At 41.6% G+C, this 26391-nt stretch overlaps 2 protein-coding genes and 1 pseudogene across 3 annotated transcripts in view; all 3 read left to right on the top strand.

Annotated features, from left to right (window-relative positions):
* Window positions 1–887: 887 nt before the first annotated feature.
* IMP3 (IMP U3 small nucleolar ribonucleoprotein 3) lies at window positions 888–1868 on the top strand. The gene has a single exon (XM_001365796.4). It carries the CDS (start codon window positions 1123–1125, stop codon window positions 1675–1677), a length of 555 nt encoding a protein of 184 aa, XP_001365833.1. The 5' UTR covers window positions 888–1122; the 3' UTR covers window positions 1678–1868.
* Window positions 1869–10751: 8883 nt separating this feature from the next.
* Window positions 10752–21940, top strand: LOC100030511 (fructose-bisphosphate aldolase A-like; annotated as a pseudogene).
* SNUPN (snurportin 1) overlaps window positions 14853–26391 on the top strand; it is a 49572-nt gene continuing 38033 nt past the window's right edge. The window contains exon 1 of one of the 2 annotated variants that reach the window (XM_007478189.2): window positions 14853–15046. The gene's annotated coding sequence lies outside the window, so the exon portion shown is untranslated. The remainder of the gene's footprint in view (window positions 15047–26391) is intronic. The other variant, XM_016428297.2, reaches the window with a different exon arrangement.

The following is a 26391-nucleotide window of genomic DNA, read 5'->3' as shown; positions in this document are numbered from 1 at the left end:
TTGAAGCAAAGTACATGCTTACATGCTTATAAGTGCCCTTTTGCCTTGGCTTGTTTAAAATTCTATTGGGTTGACTGGGCACGAGGTGGTTCAGTGAATTGAGAGCCAAGCAAAGAGACTGGAGGTCCTGGGTTCAAATGTGGTCTCAAACACTTCCCACGTGATCCTGAGCAAGTCACTTAACCCCCACTGCCTAGCCCTTACCAATCTTCAGTGTTGGAACCATTACATATAACTGAGTCTAAGACAGAAAGGAAAAGAAGGAGGGAATGAGGGAGGGAGGGAGGGAAGGAAGGAGGAAGGAAGGAAGGAAGGAAGGAAGGAAGGAAGGAAGGAAGGAAGGAAGGAAGGAAGGAAGGAAGGAAGGAAGGAAGGAAGGAAGGAAGGAAGGAAGGGAGGGAGGGAGGGAGGGAGGGAAGGGAAGGGAGGGAGGGAGGGAGGGAGGGAGGGAGGGAGGGAGGGAAGGAAGGAAGGAAGGAAGGAAGGAAGGAAGGAAGGAAGGGAGGGAGGGAGGGAGGAAGGAAGGGAGGGAGGGAGGATGGAAGGAAGGAAAGAAGGAAGGTAGGAAGGAAAATGGATGTTTGGGGAGAAAAACAAAAGACAAACATGTTGGTAGGTGGATAGGATGATACATCGATGGACAGATGGATGGATAAATATATCAATAGTCTGATAGACATATCGATAGAGATGGACAGACAGTGACAGATAAATAGACAGACATATTGATAAATAGACAGACCGACAGACAGATCAATATCTCAGAAGCCTAAAGGGAGATGAGCGAATAGAGAATCAAGGCCAAGGCCGAAAGTCGGAACCACGTGACGCCAAGTCGCAAACCTTACGCGTCTAGTTTGGAGCCGAATGCGCAGGCGCCTTAAAGACACGGGAAGCAGGAAGTTTAGCTGGGGCCCAGAGGCCGAGCGAGCGTGGCTTTCCCTGGGCCAATAAACGTAGGGGAGGGGCCACGTTATGCGTCGGCCAATGGCTAGGAAGGAGCCCGCCTCCTTGACGGACCCCGGAAGTGCTTTGGCTTCCACGGAGGGTGGGTGTACCTGAGCGGTAGCAGGCAGCAACTTCTGATCCTCTCTTTCTCGCTTCGTGCCTGGCGCTGTCGTCATGGTGCGCAAGCTTAAGTTCCACGAGCAGAAGCTCCTGAAGAAGGTCGACTTCCTGAACTGGGAGACCACAGATCACAACCTGCATGAGCTGCGCGTGCTGCGGCGCTACCGGCTGGAGCGCCGGGAGGACTACACACGCTACAACCGGCTGAGCCGCACCGTGCGGGACCTGGCGCGGCGCCTGCGCGACCTGCCCGAGAACGACCCCTTCCGTGTTCAAGCCTCGGCGGCGCTGCTCTCCAAGCTGTACGCTATGGGGCTCGTGCCCACGCAGTCGTCCCTGCAGCTGTGCGACTCGGTTACCGCGTCGTCTTTCTGCCGCCGCCGGCTGCCCGTCGTGCTAGTAAAGTTGCGCATGGCCCAGCACCTTCGCGCCGCTGTCACCTTCGTGGAGCAGGGCCACGTGCGCGTGGGCCCGCACGTGGTCACCGACCCCGCCTGCCTGGTCACGCGCGCCATGGAGGACTTCATCACCTGGGTGGACTCCTCCAAGATCAAGCGGCACGTGCTCAACTACAGCAATGAGCGCGACGACTTCGACCTGGATGCCTAGGCCCCTTCCCCACTATGCTTTTGGGGACCACCCTGGGGTGCAGAAGCTGCTGAAAAAGAGACTTTGAGCAAAGTATACCCTTCATTTTCACTTGATGTGACTGGTGGGGGTGCAGTCTGCAAGAATCCGCTCCAGAAAAACAGCAAAAGGACTTTAACATTTCCTTAATAAAGAGGGCCTGGATGACCTGAGTGACTGGCTATTAAGTCTTTATTTCATCACTGGCCAACTGGGCCTTGCTTTGTGTGAGAGCTGTGTTGAGGGAATCGTTTTTAAAAAAATAACTAGGGGGTGCAGCTGGGTAGCCCAAGGTCCTACTTCAAATCTGGCCGGAGACACTTCCAGCTGTGTGACCCTGGGCAAGCCTCTTAACCCCCGTTGCCTAACCCTTACCACTCTTCTGCCTTGGAACCAATACACTGTATTGATTCCAAGATGGAAGGTAAGGGTTTAAAAAAAATAGCTAGGAAGCAAGAGTTCAGTACCAGGGTGGTCTCAGATACTTCCTAGCCGTGTGACTCGGGGAAAGCCACTTAACCCTAATTTTCTAGTCCTTGTCTTTCTGACTTAAAATTGTTACTAAGAAGTTAAGATGTTATTTTTTTGAAGCTAGTATTTATGATAGTTTTATAATATTTTAAAACATCTACAATTATGTTCATTCTTAATTTGGTAATATTAGCAATAGGCTTTCTATAAGGAGCCCTCTGATCTCTAAGAAGAACAGAGAGACCAAGTTTCTTTGGGCTATTCCCCCCCCCCCTTGGAATCCCATTTTTTAGAAAATGGGTCTCAATTTTAGTCTTGTTTGGAATAGAGAGAAATGACGTGAATTGACAAGTAGCAGTGGGGAATTTTGTCAGAATTTCATTATGAATTCTATTTGCTTTGGCCTCAAAATACTGATCCACCCTTCCTTAATCTATCCATTTACAAATCCTTTCTGCAGGAGTACAAATTTTGTCAGTGGGGTTCTCTGCAGGACTTCCTGTGGACAGGAAGGAACAAGAAACATTTTATTTCTTTACATCACATGCTATCCTATGATAAATTATTAGAGTCAGGCTTAGACTTCCTGTCACAGTTGGTGTATATTCATAGTTTACCTCAGGCTCTTGGACACAGGAAATTTTGTACCAAAAAAATGTTAGCTATATTAACTTGAGATGTTATAGGAAAGTACTCTGAGAAACTTGAATTCAGAACACCTGGGTTTGAATCCCCTTTTTTTTGTGTGTGTGCAACCAAGTCCCACAGTTGCAGGAATGACTACATGGGCATTTGCGAACTTTGAGATCTTGGAGCTGAATGTCTTTGAACTCCTTTTTCCCTGATAGGAAAATGGGATTTGTTCTTTGGATTAACATGCTGAGACACTAAGGTTAGGGGACATGTTCAGAGCCAGGTAACATAGCCAGAACCTGTCAAAGGCAGAACTGCCCCTGTCAGAAGAAAGAATCTGGTCTTGACCCTTCTAGATAATCTCTAGAGTCTCTAACATTCTGTGGGAAGATAACTTTGTTTTAGATTTGCCTTTCCAGTGGGAAATTCAACAGTAGCCTTTGCTGATGATCAGCAAAGCCTCATAGCAAGTTATAGACCTTCAATAAACTCTCACTCTATCTTATAGGGTAGTTTGTGCTCCAGACTGCATTATACACAGGAGGAACTCAAGGAGGGTGCTCATTGTCTGGGCGTGGAAGCGGAATTCTTTAAGGAGGTCAGCCTTGAGACCATGGCTAGGATTGGGATGGACAGAGAAGGGACTGGGGATGATGAATGAGGAAAGGAGCAGGGAATCGAGGTCACTATCTTAAGGGAATAATGATAAGAACTGATAGTGAATTCAAGTCTACAGAGTGTATAAGACCCCTCATTGCAAATTTGTTAGCTTGTAATGATTATTATCCCCATTAAATAAACAGAAAAGTTACTTGATTTACCTAGGGATATTGTAAGTAACTTTCAGAAGTAGCAATTGATCCTAGGTCTCCCTGAATCTAAAGTCAAAACTTACACACAAAGTGAGCAGTTATGCCCTGGAACAATAGTTCAGACTGTGTCTGTGACAGTCAATAGGGAAATGCTTCAATCCTTCCAAAGGCCTGAGATTTCATCAATATAGGTGCTTCCTTTGCTGTCATAGTTCACAAATTCTTCATGACTTCCTTCTTTAAAATTTGCTATGGTGGGGGGCAGCCAGGTGGCTCAGCGGATTGAAAGCCAGGCCTAGAGACATGAAATCCTCAGTTCAAATCTGGCCTCAGACACTTCCTAGCTATGTGACCCTGGGCCAATCACTTAACCCCTATTGTCTAGCCCTTACCACTCTTTGGCTTTGATTACATAGTATTGATTATAAGAGAGAAGGTAGCAGTCAGTTTGGAATGGCTTTCTCCAAATTTAGTGAGGTTGGGCTCTTCATGCAATATCCTCTTATTTGATTGTTCTGTCTCAAGTCCCTCCCCATTACAATCCATCCATCAAAAAACATCTGCCAAGGGGAATTCCCTTAAGTATTTCACCTCCCCCCACCCCCTTCACCTCTGTCATCTCAAGGGGCTTCTTAGGACCGAGAATCAAATATCAACTGACATTTAAAGCCCGTCCCAACCTAGCCCCTTGTGACCTTTGCTTATTCTTTCCTTATAACACTCACTTCACAATTCACACCCTATCTCTTGTCTCCATCTTTGCCCCATCTCAGAAACATCCTCTCGCCACTGCTGGGAATCCCTGGTTCCCTTCATAAAGAACCCATCAGCTGTTAGTGGTTTCCTTCCTAATGCTTCCTTGTATTGACTCTGTCTATACTGAGTTATTATTCTGAATAGACTCTCACTTTTGTCTCTAGCTCTAGCCTTGGCACTTAGTGCTTCAGGATTGACCGTCTGCCTTTTCGGCCCAGTAGGAGCTGCCAAAGCTTGCAATCTAAAGTACTCTTCTTTCTTTTAAACCCTCACCTTCCATTTTAGAATCAACACTAAGATTTGGTTCCAAGGCAGAAGAGTGGTAAGGACTAGGCAAGTGACTTGCCCAGGGTCACCCAGCTAGGAAGTATCCACCTAGTTGCCCCTAATATACGCTTTTATGTGTCTTAGAGAGCAAGAAGAATGGTATTAAGAAAGAATTTCCTAAGAGCTAAGCCGGGCCCACAACATGCAATGAATGGGCTGCTTCAGAGACACTGATGTCCTAAGGACCAAAAGGATTGAGTCAGAGACCCAGTTACCACTTGTGAAAGAAGTAACAAATTTATACATCTTGCCCAAATCTCTCCGATGAACCTGCCACCCTATATGGCAATATTTGGATGCCTGAAAGGTATCTCGAAATCAACATGACCAAAACAATTCATTATCCATCCCCAAACCCAGACTTTTTCTATTCAGGGCCCTCCAACTCTTCTCATCCAGGTTCAAAGCCCTATAGTTGGGGCAACTAGGTAGCTCAATGGATTGAGAGCCAGGCCTGGAGATGGGAGGTCCTAGATTCAAATCTGACTTCAGATGCTTCTTATGGGTGACCCTGGGTCACTTAACCCCCATTGCCTACGCCTTACTGCTCTTGGAACTAATACTTAGTGTTGATTCTAAAATGGAAGTAAGGGTTCATTTAAAATAAAAACCCTGAAGTTATCCTTGACTCTTCCCTCTTTATCATCGCAGGCCTTATCCAATCAGTCTGAATTCAATTCTGTAAGGAATTGTGTGGTAGTAAGAGCACGTTCAGCTTTTTGTATCTTCTAATATTTCATATTGAGGGGTGGTTATCTACCTAGCCGGAGATTCTACAATTTTGTCATATTAAATTGTTGGTGCTAATATTTATGGACAAAATAAGCAACAAACTCTTTATACAACAAACCCTTCACTTTTCAGAAGGAAAGAATAGAATTGTCATCACCAAGGGGGCTTCCAATCAAGAAAATGTTTTTATTTATAAAGAGCCAGAATTTGACTTCAAGAGGAAAAGCTTTCGGTCTTTGGCATCCGACTTTTATGAAATTGTTTAACTAGTGGCCCCTTAGTCGGTGGTATTCCAGAATACTGCTTCTGGCAGACCTTGTTTATTTTATGATTTGAAGTAGGAAAACTGTAAAATCTTCACTAGGAGTTTGGAAGCCCAGATTCTAGTCCCAACTTTGCCACTGACTGACTCAAATGTGTGACCTTGGGCCAATGACTTCATCTCTTTGCTATGCAGTTCCCTCATCTGTCCAACTGAGCAATGGAGGGACAGAGAGGAGGAGATTAGGTCACCTCCCAAAATCTTCCATCGATGAGACCCTATTAGCTCTCTTGCCCTCATACCAATTGAAGAGTAAATTTTTTTTTAGTGCCTGCTATTGGCAAGGGCACACAAGGAATTCAAAGGCAAATGGAGTCCCTATTTTCAAGGAATTTATAGTCTCCTTAGGGAATACAGAAAGTAAACAAATAAGCCAGGGTAAGGAGGGAGAGAGTTCTAACTGGGAACAATTTCTTGGAGGAGTGCAGCTTCAGTGAGCCTTGAAAGAGGATAAGATAGTGAGATGCAGTGGGAAGAACACTGGGAGTGAGAAAAGTGCTTTGTTAAACTTTAAGATGCTACAGAAACGTGGGTTGGTATAGACATTGCCATCTTTTTGTTGTTCTTTCAGTCATGTCTGACCCCATTTGTGACCCCATTTGAGGTTATTATTCCTCAAAACCTCTTTAAGTTTTTGCCTCAAATAAAATATTCTCAGGTTGAAGAAAACATCTGTTAATGGAGGAGGTTCCTTACTCTCCATATTTCCTAGTTTTGAATCTCACTCTTTGGCTGAATGTGGAAGGATGTGTAAGTAAATTTCATCTAATTTTTGTAATTCACCTTTATCTGGGAACTTTTTTTGAGGGAAGAAGGGGAAATTTTGGCAATAATGATAAAGGATTGACCTAAACAATGATTTAAAAAAGAAGAAAAATCTAGACAAAAAATTTCAAAGTTTCAATCAAAATGATGTGATCTAAATTCATCTGCTGGAGGTGGCAGCATCAAGGACTAAGTTTGGAAGAGGTTAATTTGTCTGGGAAAAGGCAAAATGTCAGTAAACAGAAAGACAAAAGAAAGATCCATTTAAACGGTGTCATTAATGAAGATACAATTATAGTTAAACCAGTCTCTCTCTCTCTCTCTCTCTCTCTCTCTCTCTCCCCTCCCTCTCCTCTCCCCCTTTCTCTTTCCCTCTCTCTTTCTCTCCCCTTTTCTCTCTCCCCCTCTTTCTCTCTCTGTCTCTCTCTCCCTCTCTCTCTCTCTCCCCCCTCCCTCTCCTCTCCCCCTTTCTCTTTCCTTCTCTCTTTCTCTCCCCTTTTCTCTCTCCCCCTCTTTCTCTCTCTGTCTCTCTCTGTCTCTGTCTCTCCCTCTCTCCCTCTCCCTCTCTCTCTCTCTCCCTCTCTCCCTCTCCCTCTCCATTGCCCTCTCTGCCTCCCCCACCATTCTCCCTCCCCCTTTTTTTCTGGAACCCTCAGAGAGAAGTCTGGAACAAAAGAGCCAGTGAGCTGAAACTCATTTCTCTTTGGGTTCATTTCAATGTGTGCAGTATAAGTGGCTGTTCTTACTGGTCTTCACTGTGCATAGTGAACCAGTTCCTACACTAACGTGAACTCGGATTCAGTATTTCTCCTCAAAGCCAAACAAACAGCCAGTGAAGTCCGATCCTTCCCAGCTCCCACAGGGTGAAGCACCGGACTTTCAGGCGGCCCTGGGGAATTTGAAAGTGCTTCCGATTCCGGCCTAAGGAATCCATTTTCAGTGATCCAGGGGGAAAGGAATGGTGGCCTCTCTTGCCTCCCGATCTGGGGGAGGAACGTTTCTGGGTACTTTTGGAAGTCTGTGTTATGGGCTTTCCTCTTGTTTTTGCTGGAAGGGACAAGTCTGGTGTCCTTCAAACATGGTGCCCAAAGAAGGGAATACTCTAAGGCCAGAAAGAGGTCGGGAGCCAAGTGATGAATGGGGGGAGGGGGTAGAGACAGGGCCAAGGTAGGATCAACGTGAATTGATGTCATTGTGACTTCACTGAGACCTCATATGTCAGTTTGTGTTCTAAGTGCTCTGTAATATAAAACAACGTTCTCTAATATGTCACGCTCGGCCTCGGGCCCTCAGAGCCAGTTCAGTTAGGGAAATGAGTCTGTACCTAGGGAAGCCCTCACTCCCACTGGCCCAGCATCCCATGGCATTTGCCAGATCTTGTTTCTGTCTCCCCAAGATCTCTCACCTTTACCCTTCTCTTCACTCACATGGCTTGTCAAACCATGGGCAAATTTCATTATCTTATTTTTTAAGAGATGGCCACAGTCACCCCCTAACCATTAGCAACCACCATTCTAATCAATCAGCAGCCATCAACATGGAAGCAAGTCTTTCCACTTGAAAAGGGTACTTGGGCTTTTTTAGCAATAAAGTATTTTTAAATTAATTTTTGTACACTTTTAAAGACACGATGCTATTGCAAATCTAATAGACTACATGCTTTTACATGCACTGGAAAACCCCAAAATTTGTGACTCACTTTATTGCAAATATTTTCTTTCAGTAGTCTGGAATTAAACCTGCAATAACTCTGAGGTATACCTCTGTAAGGTACCCCATAAGTTCCAATGGCTCCCTATTACTGCTAAGATAAAAAATAAACTCTTGTTTGCCATTTAAATTTGTCCAGACCCCTCTCCTTTTTTTAAATTAATCTCTTTTTTAATTAATTTAATCTCTTTTTTTTTTTATTTAAAACCCTTATCTTCCATCTTGGAATCAATACTATGTATTGGTTCCAAGGCAGAAGAGTGGTAAGGGCTAGTCAATGGGGGTTAAGCAACTTGCCCAGGGTCACACAGCTGGGAAGTGCCCACCCATCTTCTAATATATCATCCCTCTCCACACACTCTGGAGTTGAACTCTACTGGTCTCCTTGCCTTCTGATCTCCATGCCTTTGTCCTAGCTGTTCATCCATCCCTCACGTTTGCAATGTTCCCCCTCTACACCTCTGCTTCCTGGGGTCTCTGGTTTCTTCCTGGTCTCCTCATTTGCCTTAGCCTTCCCATCCAAGATTACCTTCTGTTTGCTCTGAATGTCTTCTTTTTTTTTTCAATATGTATACTGTGTTTCCTGGTTAGAATGTAAGCTCTATGCTGGAAAGACCTCCATGAACTGATGCAGAGTGAAATAAGCAGAACCAGGAAAACATTGTATACAGAAACAGCAACATTGTGGAATGATCAACTGTGATAGACTTTGCTACTCTCAGTAATACAGTGATCCAGGACAATTCTGAGGGACTCAGGACAAAGAATGCTCTCCACCTCCAGAGAAAGAACTGTGGGAGTCAGAATGCAGATGAAAGCAGATGATTTTTTGTTTGTTTATTGGCTATGTATTTGGGGGTTTTGGTTTTATGATATTATTCATTTACGAAAATGAACAATATGGAAATATATTTTGCATGATAATACATGTATAACCCAGATTGAATCGTTTACCAGTTGGGGGGGAGGGGGGAAGGAAGGGAAGGACACAATTTGGATCATATAACTTCAGAAAACTTAGGTGGAAATTTGTTGTTACACGTAATTGGTAAAAAAATTTTTTCTTTAATTTAAAAAAGGACTGTAAACTCTGTGAGGGTAGGGACTGTTTCCCCTTTTCCTTTGTATACTCAAGCTTAGCATGGTACCTGGAATGTTAGTGCTTATTAGTAAATGCTTGTTGGTCTATTGATACATGATAAAAGGCATTAAGTCCTGATGAGCAATATGGACAACACTAGGAGTTAAGAAGAAAGACCTTTACTCTTGACTGGGTTGATAAAGGAAATCTTCCAGAAGGAGATGGGATTATTGGGTGAGAATAAGAGAAAATTCTTCCTCCTACTCTGTCCAAACCTGTAACTTATAGTCATTACTCCTAGCCATGCTCCCTGGGGCCAGGCTGAAGAAGTTCGACAGCTCTCCCACACAATAACCCTTCAAATGAATGATGTCCATTTTTGTGTTCCAGACCCCACCCCAATCCCTCCCTCCATGTCTTCTTTTCTAGGTCAAACATCTTTCCGATGATCCTCCTGGAACCCTCAAACCATTCTGGTTACAGCTTCTGCTCAATGTCCTTTCTGAAATGGGGCGACTTTGGAACAGAATCTAGACGTCCACATGGGGGCTGATGAGGGCAGCCTACAGGGGGACCATCGCTGGCTTGGCCTCTTTTTCTGTTAATGCAGCACACAGTCCAATGGTTTTGCATGGATGCATCAGGATCTGCACCCTTGTGAAGATCACAGAAGCTTTGAAGTACTGAAGATCACATTAGCATTTTTTGGCCATCATATCACACAGTTGACTTGTCTTGGGCTCACAGGTCACAAAAATCTTTCATACCAGCTGACTTCTAGCTACTCCCTGCCCCCTTCTCCCCATCATGTACTTGGTTTTTGTTTTTATGTTTTAAGCCCTCACTTTCAATTTTAGAATCAACACTAAGCCTTGGTTCCCAAGTCAGAAGAGAATGGCCAGGCAATTGAGGTTAAGTGACTTGCCCAGGGTCACACGACTAGGAAGTGTCTGGGGCCATATTTGAACCCAGGACCTCCCATCTCTAGGCCTGACTCTCCATCCACTGAGCCATCTAACTTCCCCCATTGCTTACTTTCCTCTGTTTGAATCCCTAGTGCTAAGTCCACATGGCAAGAGGTTAATAACTGCTTTTTCACTCATCTATTCATTTTTTAATCTTTGTCCTATCATTAAAAAAAAATACCCCTTACCTTCTGTCTTAGAATCAATACTGTAATTGGTTCTTCTGTCTTGGAACCAATTACTGTATTGATTCTAAGACAGAAGAGCAGTAAGGGCTAGGCAGTGAGGGCGAAATGACTTGTCCAGGGTCACACAGCTACTCTTGTCTCTAGACACTCCACTTAGTCACCTAGCTGCTCCCATCCTATCATTTACTATGTTAGCTCTCCCTCCCAGATTTGTGTCATTTCAAAATTTGGTGGGCGTGCTATCTATCTAAGCACCAGATAGAAATGTTTAGCAAAACATGCGAAGCCAGAGTTATGAGGACCATCGACAAGAGAATTCTTTGTAAGTTCGCCTTGATGCACCAGGTTCTGGTTGTATCTAAAGCGATGGTAGGGCCTGTGGTGGTTAGAATGGGTTCAACTAAATCTTATGAGTAAAAAATGTTGTGGTCGCCATTTATAGAAATTAAACCTTAAGTCACAAGACTGTTAATAGCTTGAATAGCTTTATTATAGTGAGATAAAGATAATAAGAGAGGAAAATATGGAAAGGAGGTGAATTTCCTAGCCTAATAATCCAGAGCCTAACAACTCTGTATCAGAATCTCAGCCTCAGACAACCACCACCACCACCATCACTCCCCAGGAACCAATCCCAGTTCCCCAATTAGCCTGGCACCACCTCCAGGGGGGGTAGGGGGGAGGCAGTGCCTGTGGGATCAATTTCATGGTTGCCGATTGACCAAATTCAAAACAAATGGGAGGGAAGTTCAAATCACTGATTGATCAAATTAACACACAAATTCCCTTCTCACAGGATGCTCTTTTTGGTTCCATGGACAACAGAGAATTGTTTCTTTCTTAGATGATTTACTTATACCTGCTTGGCCAACAAGCTCTCATCCCCCAGGTTCTTTCCTTTCTTATATTTAGGGCCAGGATGGCATGTGGCACCAGAATGTCACAGGCTTTAGAAACAGAATCAAACTTGGCAATGTCACCTACCCTGAGGGACCATGACCTGCCTCAAGTTACACAGGTGGTTGAGAAGAGAGGCAGGATTCAAAAGATCTTCTGACTTCAAATGCTGGGATCTTTCTTCTGTGTAGCCTGGTGTGTTGGCTGCATTCAGTGGTGGACAGTCCAGGGGCATAGGCGAAAGGAGATGGGGGTGTGCAGCTGGATGGCTCAGTGGATTGAGAGTCAAGCCTAGAGGCAGGTGGTCCTAGGTTCAAATTGGGCCTCAGACACTTCCTAGCTGTGTGACCCTGGGCAAGTCACTTAACCCCCATTGTGTAGCCCTTATCATTCTTCTGCCTTGGAACCAATATGCAGTATTAATTCCAAGGTGGGAGGTAAGGGTTTAAAAAATTAAAAAATTAAAAAAAAAAAGATCAGTTGGTTGGAAACCCTGTGGGGCTGAAGTACAGGCCTATTCCAAGAAAGACATCTAAGAATGATTGACAAATCAATTAAGTTTAGGAAAACACTAGAAAGTCCCTGATGACTTAATACATGGCTTAGGGAGCATCTGCAAAGTTCTAGTCATCTGGATGTTTCTGAGTGGAGGAAAATCATTTTAATATCACATTCATTTCAGATATGTCCTATACTCACCCACCCAGTTAGTCTTCCCCTGTACCAAAGGGAAACCAAGAGATCCAGGGATCCAAAGGCTTCAACCCTCACTTCACTGAGGAAAGGATGTTTTGTATCATGCCTTCATTCCAGTTTTGAAATTCCTAGATCTCGTCTGGTCAAGTCAAAAGACTGAGAGAGGTAAGGGACTTCCACAGTCACCCAATACAGATCCTCATTTAAAAAAAAAAAAAAGGACACTGAGGCAAGAGAGATTGGCTTCCCAGGAATCACCTGGGTAGTTAAGAGGTAGTGCGAGCTCAGCTGTTCTCCAAAGTCCTGACACTCCTTCCCCTGGACTGTGCTGCCTCCTACTGTCCAACTCTTTCATTTTGTCTCTCCCAATGTAAGATGGGGAAATGGTTTGTATTTACAGATTCATTCACCAATTCAAACACTCAGAAAATATTTGAGCTGAGAGGATCCTTAGCCATTAAATAGTCTTACCCCTCATTTTACAGAATGCGAACCACATGGATCCTATAGCTAGTCAATGGCAAAACCTGGCATTGAACCTCTTTCCACTTAATACTCACCCAGGAAAGAAGATAGGAGTGGCAGAGAAGTGGAAGTCAAAGCTGGAAAGCAGGTTAGTGCCATAGTGTGGAGAACACTAGTCAACATGGGTACAAAGTTTGGGCTTTCTCTGGCAGAGCTCAGGGTGATTTCCTCCTTTCTCAATGTGAGTCTGAAAGTTGGGATGCTAGAGAGAACTTCCCCTAAAAAGACATTTACAGGATGCTTGAAGACTGTATATGAGAAGGTCAAGATTTCAGACCTTGCTGGAAGCAGCAAGAAAAGTTTGTCAATCAATAAATAAAAATGTATCCTGCATTTAATGTGTTCCAGGCACTGTCCTAAGTGTTGGTTACACCAAAAAGGGAAAAACAAGCTCCCTGCCTTCAAGTAGTCCACATTCTAACGAAGGAGATGCAACATGAAAATAACTATGAACAGCCAAGACGCTGTTGTTCTTTAGTCAGTTTTCAGTCCTGTCCAACTCCATTTGGGGTTTTCTTGGCAGAGTTCCTGGAATCGTTTGCCATTTCCTTCTTCAGCTCATATTACAGATGAGGAAACTGAGGTAAATATAGATAAGTGATTTGCCCAGAGTCACACAGCCAGTTAAGTATCTGGGACCAGATTTCAACTCAGAAAGACGAGTTTCCACCACACCACCTACTTGCCTGCAGAAAGACAGATAGGTAGGAAGGGCAAGAGCTCCAGACTCAAAGTTCTTTTTAACATATTGGAAACTGTTTTTACATGTAATGGGGGGGGGAGAAAATAAATTTTTAAAAAAGGTTAAAAAAACTGATTCACTAGCTAAAAAATAAAAATAAATAAATATTTTGATAACTAAAAAAAAAAGTAACATGAAAGAGACAGTTCAGTAGATAGAGCACCAGGAGGACCTGGGTTCAAATTTGATCTTAGACATTTTCTAGATGTGTGTCCCTGAGCACTTAATCCCAATTGCCTAGCCCCTACAGCAGCTCTGCCTTAGAAGGGATACTGAGTAATGATTCTGAGATAGAAAGTAAGAGTTTTGTTTATTTTTTTTTAATCCTTACCTTTTGTCTTGGAATCAATATGTGTATTGTCCATTCCAAGGCAGAAGAGTGGTAAGGGCTAGGCAATGGGATTAAGTGATTTGCCTAGAGTAATGCAGCTAGGAAGTGTCTGAGCCCAGATCAAGGGTTTTAAACAAAGAAAGAAACAGGAAAGTTGGGGAGAAGGAAGGGTTTAGGGAAAATATGAGTTCTGTTTTGACAGCAAGTTTGAGATGTCTATGGGATATCCAATTCCAGGACTGGTAGGGAGGGGAGGAATAAGCACTTATAGTGCTACTATGTGCCAGGCACTGTGCTGTGCACTTCTACAAATATTATCTCATATGATCCTCACAAGTACCCTGGTGAGGTAGCTGGTATTGTTATCCCTACTTAACAGTTGAGGAAACCGAGGCATACTGAGGTTAAGTGAATTGCTTAGGATCACACAGTTTGGTAAGTATCTGAGACCAAATTTGAACTCAGGACTTCATGATGCCGGGCCCCAAACTATATCCACTGAGACACCAACTGCCTGGACCTCAGGGGGAAAATTGGGGATAAACAGACAGATAGAAATATACCCACACACATACATATATACATAAACACATACATACCACGCATGTATCTGAAATCATATGCATGGAGATGATAGTGGAACCTGATGGAAATGATTTCCATCTCAATACTTATGCCAAGAAAGTGCTTCCATGGAGAGAAATTTCCCCATCAACACTTTATACATAAAATTAAGGGTGTAGATTCAGTGATCCCTTAGGTCCTTTTCCAGCTCCAGATATTATAATTCCAAGAATGTGGCCATAAGGAGAGGTGAACCAGCTCTTACTACAGCTCTGAAGAACAAAAGAGAATACAAGAATAGCTTGAGGACTCCCATGGTACCCCAAAGTTATTAAACGAACCAGAGAAAAGACCTCAGTGTTGATGGCTGGGGCTGTATCTTTGATGGAGGATTTACTTAAAGGTTGGTAAGGACTGCAAAGAGTGAGAATGGCTAGATCTGCAGTAATGGGGATAATCTCCTTTCTGATGAAATCTCAGAGCCACTGAGATAGAGAAGTTTTGGGAAGTTGATTATAGGAAAAAACAAATAGCTATTTCAGTCCTCTTAGAGTCAGTTAGGATTCCACTTTGAAAATCACCATAGTGATGTGATATAAAAACCTCCAATGAGGTCACACATCTCATCAGAATTCTCACACAACAGACTATTGTCCACTGGAAGAGTCAACAATTTTAGTCAGCCTCCCAGTTTTAGAGCTGGAGAATCAAATGCCTTCCTATCAAAGTAGTCAAAAGCAGTTGAGAGCCAACAACAGCAAAAGTCTGGACCAGGACCCAGCTCCTTCCCTCCCCAGTAGGTCTCACCAGGCTTTGCCTATGTGAGGCTCCAAGGTAAGAACTGTTCAGATTAATTACTACTTATCTTAATAAATTGAAAAGTCATCACTGTTAGAAAGGAGAAAAAAGGAAACAAAATGGGTCCTCTTCAACTGAGGAATGGCTGAATAAACTGTGGTATATAAATGTTATATTGCCACTGTTCAAAATGGTGCCAGTATGCCAAGGAATTCAGAAAAGCATGGGAAGACTTATATGAACTGATGCACAGTGAAGAAAGCAGGACCAAGAGAATATATACATTGAATACAATAAGATAATTAGGAACATTAAGAAGCAATTGAACTTGGGTTAGATGCAGTGACCAATACCAGTTCCAAAGGGCTAATCTTGGTAATGATGGGGAGGGAGGACTAGATCAAGGATTAAAGATTCAAAAATGGGAGGGAATTTAGAGGCTGTCCAGTTTAACCCCCTCATTTTACAGATTAGAAAACTGAGGCTAACTATGTTGAGTGCTTTGCCCAAGCCTCCTCTGGACAGAACCTAAGTCCTTTGGCTCCCAATCCAGGCTCCTGCTGTTGCTTTATGTTTTACTTAGATGTGAAATGGTACAAATGTTGATAGATGTGGTTGCTATTATAGTTTTGCTTAACTGTATTTGTCACATGGGAAGCTTCTACATACAGTATGGAAGAGGAAGGCCTGCATACTGGTAAATCACTGTGGTGTAAAAAGACAAAAAAAGTAAAAAACAAAAATCAATAGAAGAAAAAAACATTTTTTTAAGAATCATAGTGGCAACAAGAAATGGTTGGTGCTGATCACAGTCCAGAAAGATGGCAGCAGAGTGGTCAATAGTCAAGAGAGAAAAATTTAAGTCTTTTAGGATTTTGAATATTTTCTAATTTTCATGCATTCATATGATATGTGATATGAGGGATTCAGAAATGGAAAGAGAAAGCTTTTTCCCTTGAAAAATAGTATATAAATATATAATAGGTGTATATTATATGTTTATATATAAATTATATAATATATTATATATAATATAATCTATTAATAGTAACAAACTTGAGCTTCATAAGTTCCACCCTACCATTAGCATATAAATTTTCATAAGTACACATTATTTTTCCCCCTGAACCCTTTTCTTTCCCTCCTCCCTTCCCTATTACTATAGAGGACAATACCATCCACCTAGTCCTATATATAAACACACACACACACATACACACATACACACCCATATGCCTGGAAATCATCTGCATGGAGATGATAGTGGAATCCATCAGTGCTTTTATTGTGGAGATCATCAAATGAGACAAAATAGAGGGAAAAGAAAAAGAGGGTCCATGGGGAGTACCCATTGTTAAATTACAGGAATGAAAGGAGTTATCCTCTAATCCTCATTGTCTCTCGCTCCCCCCACTCTCCCTCCGTCTCCATATCCAATCTGTCGCCAATGCCTGTTGATTTTACTTTTGTAATGTCTCTCAAATACACCCTCTTTTCTTCTTGGATTCTGCCACCAACCTGGTGTAGACGCTCATCGCCTATGGCATTAGCCTTCCTCAAGTCTCTCCGTACTCTAATCCATCCTCCACTAAGCCATCCAAGTGATTTTTCCTGAAGCATAGGTCTGACCATGCCACTCTCTTCCTTGTTAAACTCCAGTGGCTCCCTACTGCCTCTAAGAGCAAATCCAAAATGCTCTGTTTGGCATTCAAAGGTTTTAAAACCTATTTCCCTCCTCCCTTTCCAGGCTTCTTACACTTTGCTACCTGTCATATACTACTGAGTACATGTACTGCAGTGGCACTGGCCTCCTTGCTATTCCATGAACAAGACATTCCCTCTTTCTCAGTTCTGGCCATTTTCTCTGGCTGTCCCCCATGTCTATAATGCTTTTCCTCCTCCACTCTGCCTATCGATCTTCCTAGTTCTCTTTAAACCCCAACTGAAACCCTGTCTTATGGAGGAAGCCTTCTCTAACCCCTCTTAATTCCAGTCTCTTCCTTCTGTTGATTCTTTCCTATTTCTCAAAGGTAGGTAGCTAGCTTGTTCCTGTGTATATATTTGCTGATTGTCTCTTCCATTAGATTGTGAGTTCCTTAAGGGCAGAGATTATCTTTATCCCCTTTTTATAGCCCCAGTGCTCAGCATGTGTCTAGCACATAGGAGGTGCTTAATAAATGTTTAATGACTGCTATATTATTTTTACATATATTGATATTCCTGTCCCTCTATCCTATTCTCAAGTATTTTAGCTGCAGAGTTCATGCCTCCCTCACTTAACCTCTTCGAGGGCAGAGATCTGGGTTTTATTTTGTTTCTTCCAGAATTACTAATTCGGTAACGTTGGTCAGATCTCAGTATCTCTCTAGGTCTCCATTTCTTCAACTGTAATATGAAGGCGTCATTCCAACTCTAATCTGATTACATGCCCTTTTCATCCCACCATAGTTTCAAGTACAATGCCTGAAAGACACTCTTCCTACTGAGTTCTTTAGTGAAAGTTAAATAATATCTCAGTAGCACAGGCCTGTGTATCTCCTCTTAGGGTTCAGTTGTTATTCACTACCTTAAATAGACCCTTCTTGATTGAAGCTTTCCTCTAGTCTTTTATGATTGTGGATATCTGTAAAACACTCAGGGAATCTTCACCTGTCATGTCTCTCCCTGTCTCTGTTTCTGTCTCTCTCTGTCTCGCTCTCTCAAAACTAGTCTCCTTAGGCAGAAGTTTGGCTCCGGACCATAAGTGGTCTGCTTCCTGCTGGTAAGCTCACCATCAAGGCCAGCAGTCCACCTCTGAAGCCAGGAAACTATCAGGACAGCCAAAGAAAACATACCTTGCCAATTCCTAGCATTGTCACCAGAGCACAAGAAAGAGCTGCCTGATGTAGTTTGTTGCTCTAGGCAAGGGAATCCTGGCCACAGATGAGTCCACTGGAACTGAGAACACAGAAGAAAATCGCTGCCTTTCTAGACAGTGACCTCTGACAGCAGATAGCCTAGTGAACAACTGCATTGGAGGTGTCATCCTTTTCCACGAGACGCTCTACCAGAAAGCAGATGATGGTCGTCCCTTTCCACAAGTCATAAAGGCCAAGGATGCTGGGAGCATCAAGATGGACAAAGGTGGCATGCCCCTGGCAGGGACCAATGGGGAGACGACCACCCAAGGTCTGGTATAAGCGCCCAGTAAAAGAGGGATGGGGCTGTGACCTGAAGATTGGGGAAAAGACACCTTCTCCACTTGCCATCATGGAGATGCCAATGTTTTGGCCCCATTTACCAGCAGAATGGCCTTGTCCCCATTGTGGAGCCAGAGATCCTCCCTGATGGAGAACATGATCTGAAGTGTTGCCAGTAGGTCACTGAGAAGGTTCTGGCTGCTGTCTACAAAGCTCTGGAGGGGACCTTGCTGAAGCCTAACATGCTCACTTCTGGCCATGCTCGTACCCATTCGAATGAGGAGATTGCAATGGCAACTGTAACTGCCCTTCCCTGGACTGTGCCTCCTGCAGCCACTGGTATCACCTTCCTGTCCGGGGGTCAGAGTGAGGAGGATGCCTCCATCAACCCCTGGCCATCAGCACCTGCCCTTGTACCAGGCATGGGCCCTGACCTTTTCTTATGGCCGTGCCCTGCAGCCATCTGCCCTCAAGACCAGGGTGGAAAGAAGGAAAATGTCCAGACTGCCCAGGAGGAATCTACTAAGCGGCTCCTGGCTAATAGTCAGGCTGCTCAAGGCAAGTATACTCCATCTGGAAAGTCAGGAGCTGCAGCCAGTGAGTCTCTCTTTGTCTCTAACCATGCTTACTAAGTCAAGGCCTTCCATCTTGGTATGCCTAACATTCCAAGCCATTCCTCACAGTCCAGGGAGAGGCTGAGATCCCCAGCTTTGTGCTGACCTCTCCCATCACTCCTAACTTGTGTGCTGTTGTTGCTCTGTGGTGAATCTAGTGACCCCTCCTCAGCCCACCCTTTCCAATAAACAACTATTTAACAAAAAACAACAAAAAACTAGCTTCCTTAAGTTTCTAGTTCTATGTTCTAAATGATATTTTTTCTACCATTTTCATACAAGTCATTGTTGATAATACACTGTAGCCTGATTATATCCACTGGGTAGCTCTCCATTTCCCTTTGAGTCACCTGCATATATCTTTGGAGATTGCAATATTGTTTTATGATTTACTATCACAAAATACTAGATGGTCTATACTTGGGAATCTATCTGCCAAGACACACATAGGAACTATATGAGCATAGTTACAAAACACTTTTCACACAAATAAAGACAGAGCTAAACAACTGGAAAAATATTAATTACTTCTGGGTAAGCCAAACCAACATAAAAAAATTCTACCTAAATTAATTTACATATCCAGTGCGATGTCAATCAAAATGCCAAAGAATTACTTTATAGAGATTGAAAAAAATAGTAATAAAATTTCATCTGGAAGAATAAAAGGTTAAGAATATCAAGGAAATCTCTCTTTTTTTAAAAGTAATAGAAGTTCCAGATTTCAAACTATATTATAAAGTAGTAATTATCAACCCAAGCCTTTGGGGTGAGAACTCACTATTTGGAAAACAAACAAACAAAAAAAAAAACAACTACTGGGAAAACTGGAAAGCAACCTGAAAGAAATTAGGTGTGGGACAACATATCACACCATATACCGAGATAAGGTCAAAATGGGTACATGATTTAGATATAAATGGTAACATCACAAGCAAATTAGAGAACATGGGAAAATGTACCTGTCAGATCTATGGATAAGGGAAAAGTTTATGAGCAAACAAGAGATAGAGAAGATTGCCAGAGATTTTGATTACATGAAATTAAAAACATTTTTGCACAACAAAATCAATTCTGCTAAAATTAGGAAAGCAGGAAACTGAAGGAAAAAATCTATAGCAAGTTTCTTTGATAAAAGACTTATTTCTCATATTATATATATATATATATGTAGGGAATTAAGCCAGATTTATAAAAATAAGAGCCATTCTCCAATTGTTCAAAGGATATGAATGAGCAATTTTGAGAAGAAGAAATTAAAGCTATGAAAAAAGTATCTGAATCACTAATAAATGCAAATTAAAGCAATTCTGCACTACCTCCTTAAACCCATCAGATTGACTATCATGATAGAACAGAAAAATGACAAATACTGGAGGGGTTAAAAAAAGAGATACTAATGAACTATTGGATAATAACTATTGGTAAACTGGATCCAACAATTCTGGAGGACAAAACTGCATACTCTTTGACCAAGTAATACTACTACTAAATCTGTAATCACCAAAAAATAAATTATGACAGCTCTTTTTGTGGTGGCAAAGAATTGGAAATTGAGGGGATGCCCAACAATTGGGGAATAGCTGAGCAAGTTGTGGTATATGATTGTGATTGAATACTACTGTGCTACAAAAAATGACAAGGATGAGTTCAGAAAAAACATGGAAACACTTGTATGAACTAATGCAAAAAATGAAGTAACCAGAACCAGAACATTGTACACAATAACAGCCATGTTGAAATGATTATCAGCTGATTACTCTGATCAATACAATGATCCAAGAAAATTCAAAAGAACTCATGATGAAAAACCACATTCAAATAGAAAACTGATGAGATCTGAGTGCAGACTGAAGCATAGTTTTCATTTTCTTTTTCCTGCTTAAAATTTTTTTTTGTTAACATGACTAATATGGAAATGTTTTGCGTGATTTCACAAGTATAACTAGCATTGTATTGCTTACCTTCTCAATGGGTGAGGTAGGGGGCTGGTGGGAGAAAATTTGGAACTCAGAATTTAAAATTAAATGTTTAAAAAACCCCAACAACACTGGATTGGTCTGTTTATCTTGGCTCTTCTCACTATAATCCATCCTCCAGTCAGCTGTCAAAGTGAGTTAAAGCATAGGTCTATTCACTCAATAAACTTCAGAGTCTACAGATGATACACCTCTAGGATCAAATATAAATTTTTCTGTTTAGCATTCAAAGTTCTTCATAGACTGCCTCCCCTTTCCCCACCTTTCTAGTCTCTTATAATCTTACATTCCCCTTCACTTCTAGCAACACAGGTCTCCTTATTTTCAAACAAGGCTCCACCTCCCAACTCCAGGCATTTTCATGGGCCTTCCCATATACATGGAATTCTCACCTTCCCTGTCTCTACCTCTTGGCTTCTTCCATGTCCCAGCCACTTTTTAAAATAAGAAGTCTTTCCTGATCCTCGTTAATGTTAGTGCCTTCCCTTTGTTGATTATCTCTACTTTGTTTCCAATTTTTAGCTATTATGAAATGTCCCATTATAAATATTTTGGAGTATTTAGAGACTTTCTTCTTGTCAATCACTTCCTTGAGTTATAAGCCCTGTAATGGAATTTCTGGTTCAAAGAGAATGGACATTTTGGTTACTTTACTTACATAATTCCAAGTTATTTTCCAGAATAATTCTACTATTTCACAGCTTAATCCACAATATACTAACATGCTTATTATTCCACAACCCTTCCAATATTTATTGCCATTCTTTGTCATCTTTGCCAATTTGCCAGGAATGAGGTAAAAGCTCAGCGTTGTAACTCCCATCCATCAGCCAAAGTTAGAGGAGAAAAATTATTTTCTTTTCTTCTTTTTCCCCTGCCTCTTTTCCCACTGAAATGGCAAAGCCATTGGTGGTTAAGTTCTTGATCAGTTGTAAGAATACAAACTGATCTTCCTCTTAAAAGAGACATTCCAGTGCCTGAGAATTCTGGGAGTCATGCCTTGACAGGAAGTTTCATTATGATTACATGCATGCCTGTCTGAATTTTGGTTAGAGGCCAGCAATTTGAGAATCTGAGAGAGTGGAAGAGAGTAGTAGTTTTTTTCTTTTGTGGAAAAAATTACTTTATCATGTTTGTCTCATAGTTGGGACTTCTTTAAAGCAGTACTGATTACATAAAATCAAAGGTTTTATAGATCATAAAAATGTTTTAAATACTGAAAAATGTTTCACTATACTTTTTTTAAAATTATTTATACAGGTCGGATTTTTTCAGTTTTTTATTTTTGTTGGGATATGTGTATAAATTATCCATTGATGGGTGATTTGTTAAGGCCAGCCCTAGCTTGGGCTGTTGTCAGTACTATTGGCTGATTTTGGTAATAAAAGATTATTTAATTCTTCTTGTTTAAAAAAAAAAGACTTTATTCTATTGGCATGGACCTCATCCCTCTTTTGTGGAGATGAATGCCCTATCCAGCATGAAGAACAGTTTGCTCCAGCCTTCTTTAGTCCTCGGCCAGACTTTTCAAGCTTCAGTTTTCTTCAAGTTGAGTGCTTACAAATACAAAATGTAAACCAAACTATCTGTAGAAAACAATTCCTACTTCAACTCATTTCAAGCCATCAAAAGTATAAACTGACAAGGATTCAAACCTAAATAGTGAGTGACCCTTCAGTAAAAGAGGCGATTAAGCTAAAATGTACAGGAAGAAAATTGTCCCACCTTTTAGGAAAAAACAAACAAAAAAACTGCTCTCCAACCCACAATATCTTACAAAAATCAACACCAGCAAGGGATAGGAATAGGCAGTTTTCAGATTAAGAAATCAGAATTATCAATAATCACATGAAAAAGTGTTCTAATTCCCTCTGATTAGAGAAATGCAAATCAAAACAGCTCTCTGAGGTACCACCTCACACCTAGCAGATTGGCCAATATGATAGTAAAGGAAAATAATAAATGTCAGAGGGGTTGTGGCAAAATTGGGACACTAATACACTGCTGGTGGAATTGTGAATTGATCTAACCATTCTGGAAGGCAATTTGGAATTATGCCCAAAAGGCTTTAAAAGAATGCCTGCCCTTTGATCCAGCACTATCTCTACTATGTTTGTACCCCAAAGAGATAAAAAATTACAAAATATAAGTGTACAAAAATATTTATAGCTGTACTCTTTGTGGTGGCAAAAAAATTGGAATATGAGGGGATGTCCCTCAGTTGGGGAATGACCAAACAAATTGTGGTATGTGCTGGTGTTTGAATACTATTGTGCCTATAAGGAATGAACTGCTTGATCTATACGAGCTGGAAAGAGCTCCATGAACTGATGCAAAGTGAAATGAGCAGAACCAGGAGAACATTATACACAGAAACTGAAACATTGTAGGATGATCAAATGAATAGACTCTGCTACTAATAGCAATGCAATGACCCAAGGACAGTCCCAAGGGACTTATAAAAATGCTATCCACATTGAAAGAACGGTGGGAGTAGAAATGCAGAAGGAAAACATGATTTATCACTTGTTTATATGGGTACAGGGTGTGGGATTTGGGTTTTTCTAAAATTAATCTATTACAAAAATGAATAATATGGAAATGGGTTATTGAGTGATAACACATATATAACTCAGTGGAATTGCTTGTCAGGTCCAGGAGTGGGGAGGGAAGAAAGGAGGGAGAGACAATGAATCATGTTACCATGGAAAAGTATTTAAAAATAAAATTTTAAAAATAAAAAAGAGCTATTCTATTTTTTTTAACCCTTACCTTCCATCTTGGAGTCAATACTGTGTATTGGCTCCAAGGCAGAAGAGTGGTAAGGGCTAGGCAATGGGGGCCAAGTGACTTGCCCAGGGTCACACAGCTGGGAAGTGGATGAGGTCAAATTTGAACCTAGGACCTCCCATCTCTAGGACTGGCTCTCAATCCACTGAGCTACCCAGCTGCCCCTGCTATTCTATTTTTAAAAAAATTAATGACCAGGAATTATATTCCTAAAGAATCCTCTAGTGTAAGGAAAGATGAAGTATAGAAGTCTGTTCTTATGTGGTTCAAAGGAAAGTAGATTTAGACAAATCTAGTCTCTTCAGCACTCCCCATCACCTCCTGCCATGCCCCCCCCCCATTTCAATGGAGACTTTCATTCTTGCCAGCAGGAATAGGAAGTTGGGGAGAGTGAAGACCCTCTTCTTTTTCAGAGAAATGAATACTGGGGTTAATTATATCCATTAAATATTATTAGTCTGGGGATATGATCAGGTTCAAGCTAACTTCTGATCATTTTGTCATTATTTGGGGGAAAGGGAAATCCAGGAGTAAATCAGGCAGCTTTATTAGGAACTTACATGGGCAGGGACAGCCCAATGCTGGATCATTAGAACTGCTCAATGCTCCTTATAGCATAGAGGTTTTTTTTTTTTAATAACAAAAAGTCACAAAACGGAAGGATCAGGGGAGTAAATACAAAATGACTGGCTGGAAATTAGATATTGGAACTAACAACAACCCTTCCTTCATCTCATGGTAATTCAGTTGCCAGATAATGGTCCAGATTTTGGACAGCAAACCAAAGCAAAAACTGGACAAAGGGTTATTGTTGGGGGGTAGTGCTGTCTTCCAGCAAAGACTGGTACATAGAGAATCAGGAATGCTAAAGGTAAATACATACTTAAAGGTTTAAACTAAAGAGCAGGTCCCAACTAGCTGGTGCTGATTTAGGTGAGTTTCTGGATTGCAGTTGCAAGGGTTCAGGCTTGGGTCAAAAGGCAAAGGCATCTGGGATGGAGCAAGGGTCCTTAAGGCTTGATTGATCCCAGTCTCAAGGAAGGGCAGAGAAGTCTCAATTTGACCTGGGTCTAGCCAATTTCCATATTACATCCAACATTTGATTTCCCACCTAATACCAGTAAATATACATGGCAAATAGCAAAGAAACCAATTTATCCAAATTGTGACAAAACAGAAGTCAGAGAAGGTAAACATAGGAGAATATATAACAGGGAATACTGAGTGAAGGAGCCTCTCCCAAAGGGAAACTCCATCATCTCTAGAACAGCAAACTAAGGATTGGGCCATGATGCAGGAGAAAAACTCTCATGCCTTCCTAGAGTTTTTTCACTTAGGAACCTGACGTGGGTTTGGCTATTCTTTCTTTCCCTTGAAAGATGGAAGCCAGGGGCACACAAAATGATGAGATACTATTAAGGGTAAATTTAAGGTTGAGACTGAATATAAATTTAGTTGGTCACCAGGGATTTAATTTCTAAATCCCAACGAAACACTCAAGTCAGAATGGAATTTTATGGTGGTTTATTTATGATAGAAGGAAGAAATTAAGAATGAGAGAGAGAGAGGAAAGAGAGTTTAAACTGTTCCAGCCCGGGCTAAGCCAGGCAGGAGTTCAGAGGCCTTGGCCAAGGGGGCCTCCCCAGAAAGCCAAGAGAAAGGGGAGGCAGTCTTTTCACTCACCATGTGACTATCTAAAGGAAGCAGTCTGAGGAGCTCCTCCAAGCTGGAGTTCCAGGGTCAATACTGCCAAAGCTCCCTCCCTACAAGAAGTGATGCAAAATATAAAGGCAGTTCTTTATCTTACTTCCTGTCTCACATGTGCCAATGGTGGCTTAAGCTTGGCTTAGGACATCCCAGGTCAGTCAGTTGTTTCTGATTTGTCACTTGCTAGCACATGTCAGTCATAGGCCTTCCTCCCAGACACTTAATCCTTAAGTGGGGTATATACATTCCTATCTGCTAAAATTCACAATACTCAAAGAAGACTTAAAGCTAAAGGAGTCTCAAAGAGAAAACAAGGATGGAACCCTTCCAGTCTCTAACACAGCCCCCATCCCTCAAGTAAGACAGGGCAATTAACTCTACTAATGAGGTGAGAATCTTATACCAATGAAATTTAGGACTGGGGTCATATTTTGATTTGCATTTCTCTTATCAGTAATCTTGAGCATCCTTTCATGTATTTATGAATACTCTGCAATTCTTTTGAGAATGACTGGTGGTTAATTCATATCCTTTGACCAATCATATTGAGGAATGGCTACACATACATATTTATATACAAATTTTTCATATATCTTTATATCAAATCCTTATCAGAGAAGTTTGGCACAAAATTTTTCCTCATTCCACAATTTCCCTTATCTCAGGTATATTAATTTTGTCTATGCAAAAGTTTTTCAGTTTCAAGCAAAGTTATCTATTTTATTTTTTATAATTACCTCTTTCTCTTAGTTGGTTAAGAATACATTTCTGGGGAATGGCTGACCTAGAGCTTTGAGAAGTACAGGATCTATTTCTCTACTAGTTTTTAAATAGTATGATTCTTAATATTAAAGTTAGGTATCTATTTAGAATTAATTGTGGAATATGCTGTGTGATGCTGCCTAATTTCTGCCAGACTGATTTCCAGTTTCCCCAGCAGTTTTTTTTTCATCAAATAAAGTTTTTCCTAGACAGTTTTGTTTTCAGGGCATCTAGGTGACTCTGGATTAAAAACCAGACCTAGAGACTGGAGGTCCTGGGTTCAGATTTGGCTTCAGACACTCCTGTCTCCTGACCCCAATTGCCTAGCCCTTACTGCTCCTCTGCTTTGG

The sequence above is a fragment of the Monodelphis domestica genome, chromosome 1 (assembly GCF_027887165.1).
Source record: "Monodelphis domestica isolate mMonDom1 chromosome 1, mMonDom1.pri, whole genome shotgun sequence".
Lineage (NCBI taxonomy): Eukaryota > Metazoa > Chordata > Mammalia > Didelphimorphia > Didelphidae > Monodelphis > Monodelphis domestica.
This window is presented reverse-complemented; position numbering and strand designations above follow the sequence as displayed.

Bases quoted from the DNA above. Each gene is read 5' to 3' on its own strand.
- IMP3 (XM_001365796.4), top strand. From the start codon at position 1,123: ATGGTGCGCAAGCTTAAGTTCCACGAGCAGAAGCTCCTGAAGAAGGTC.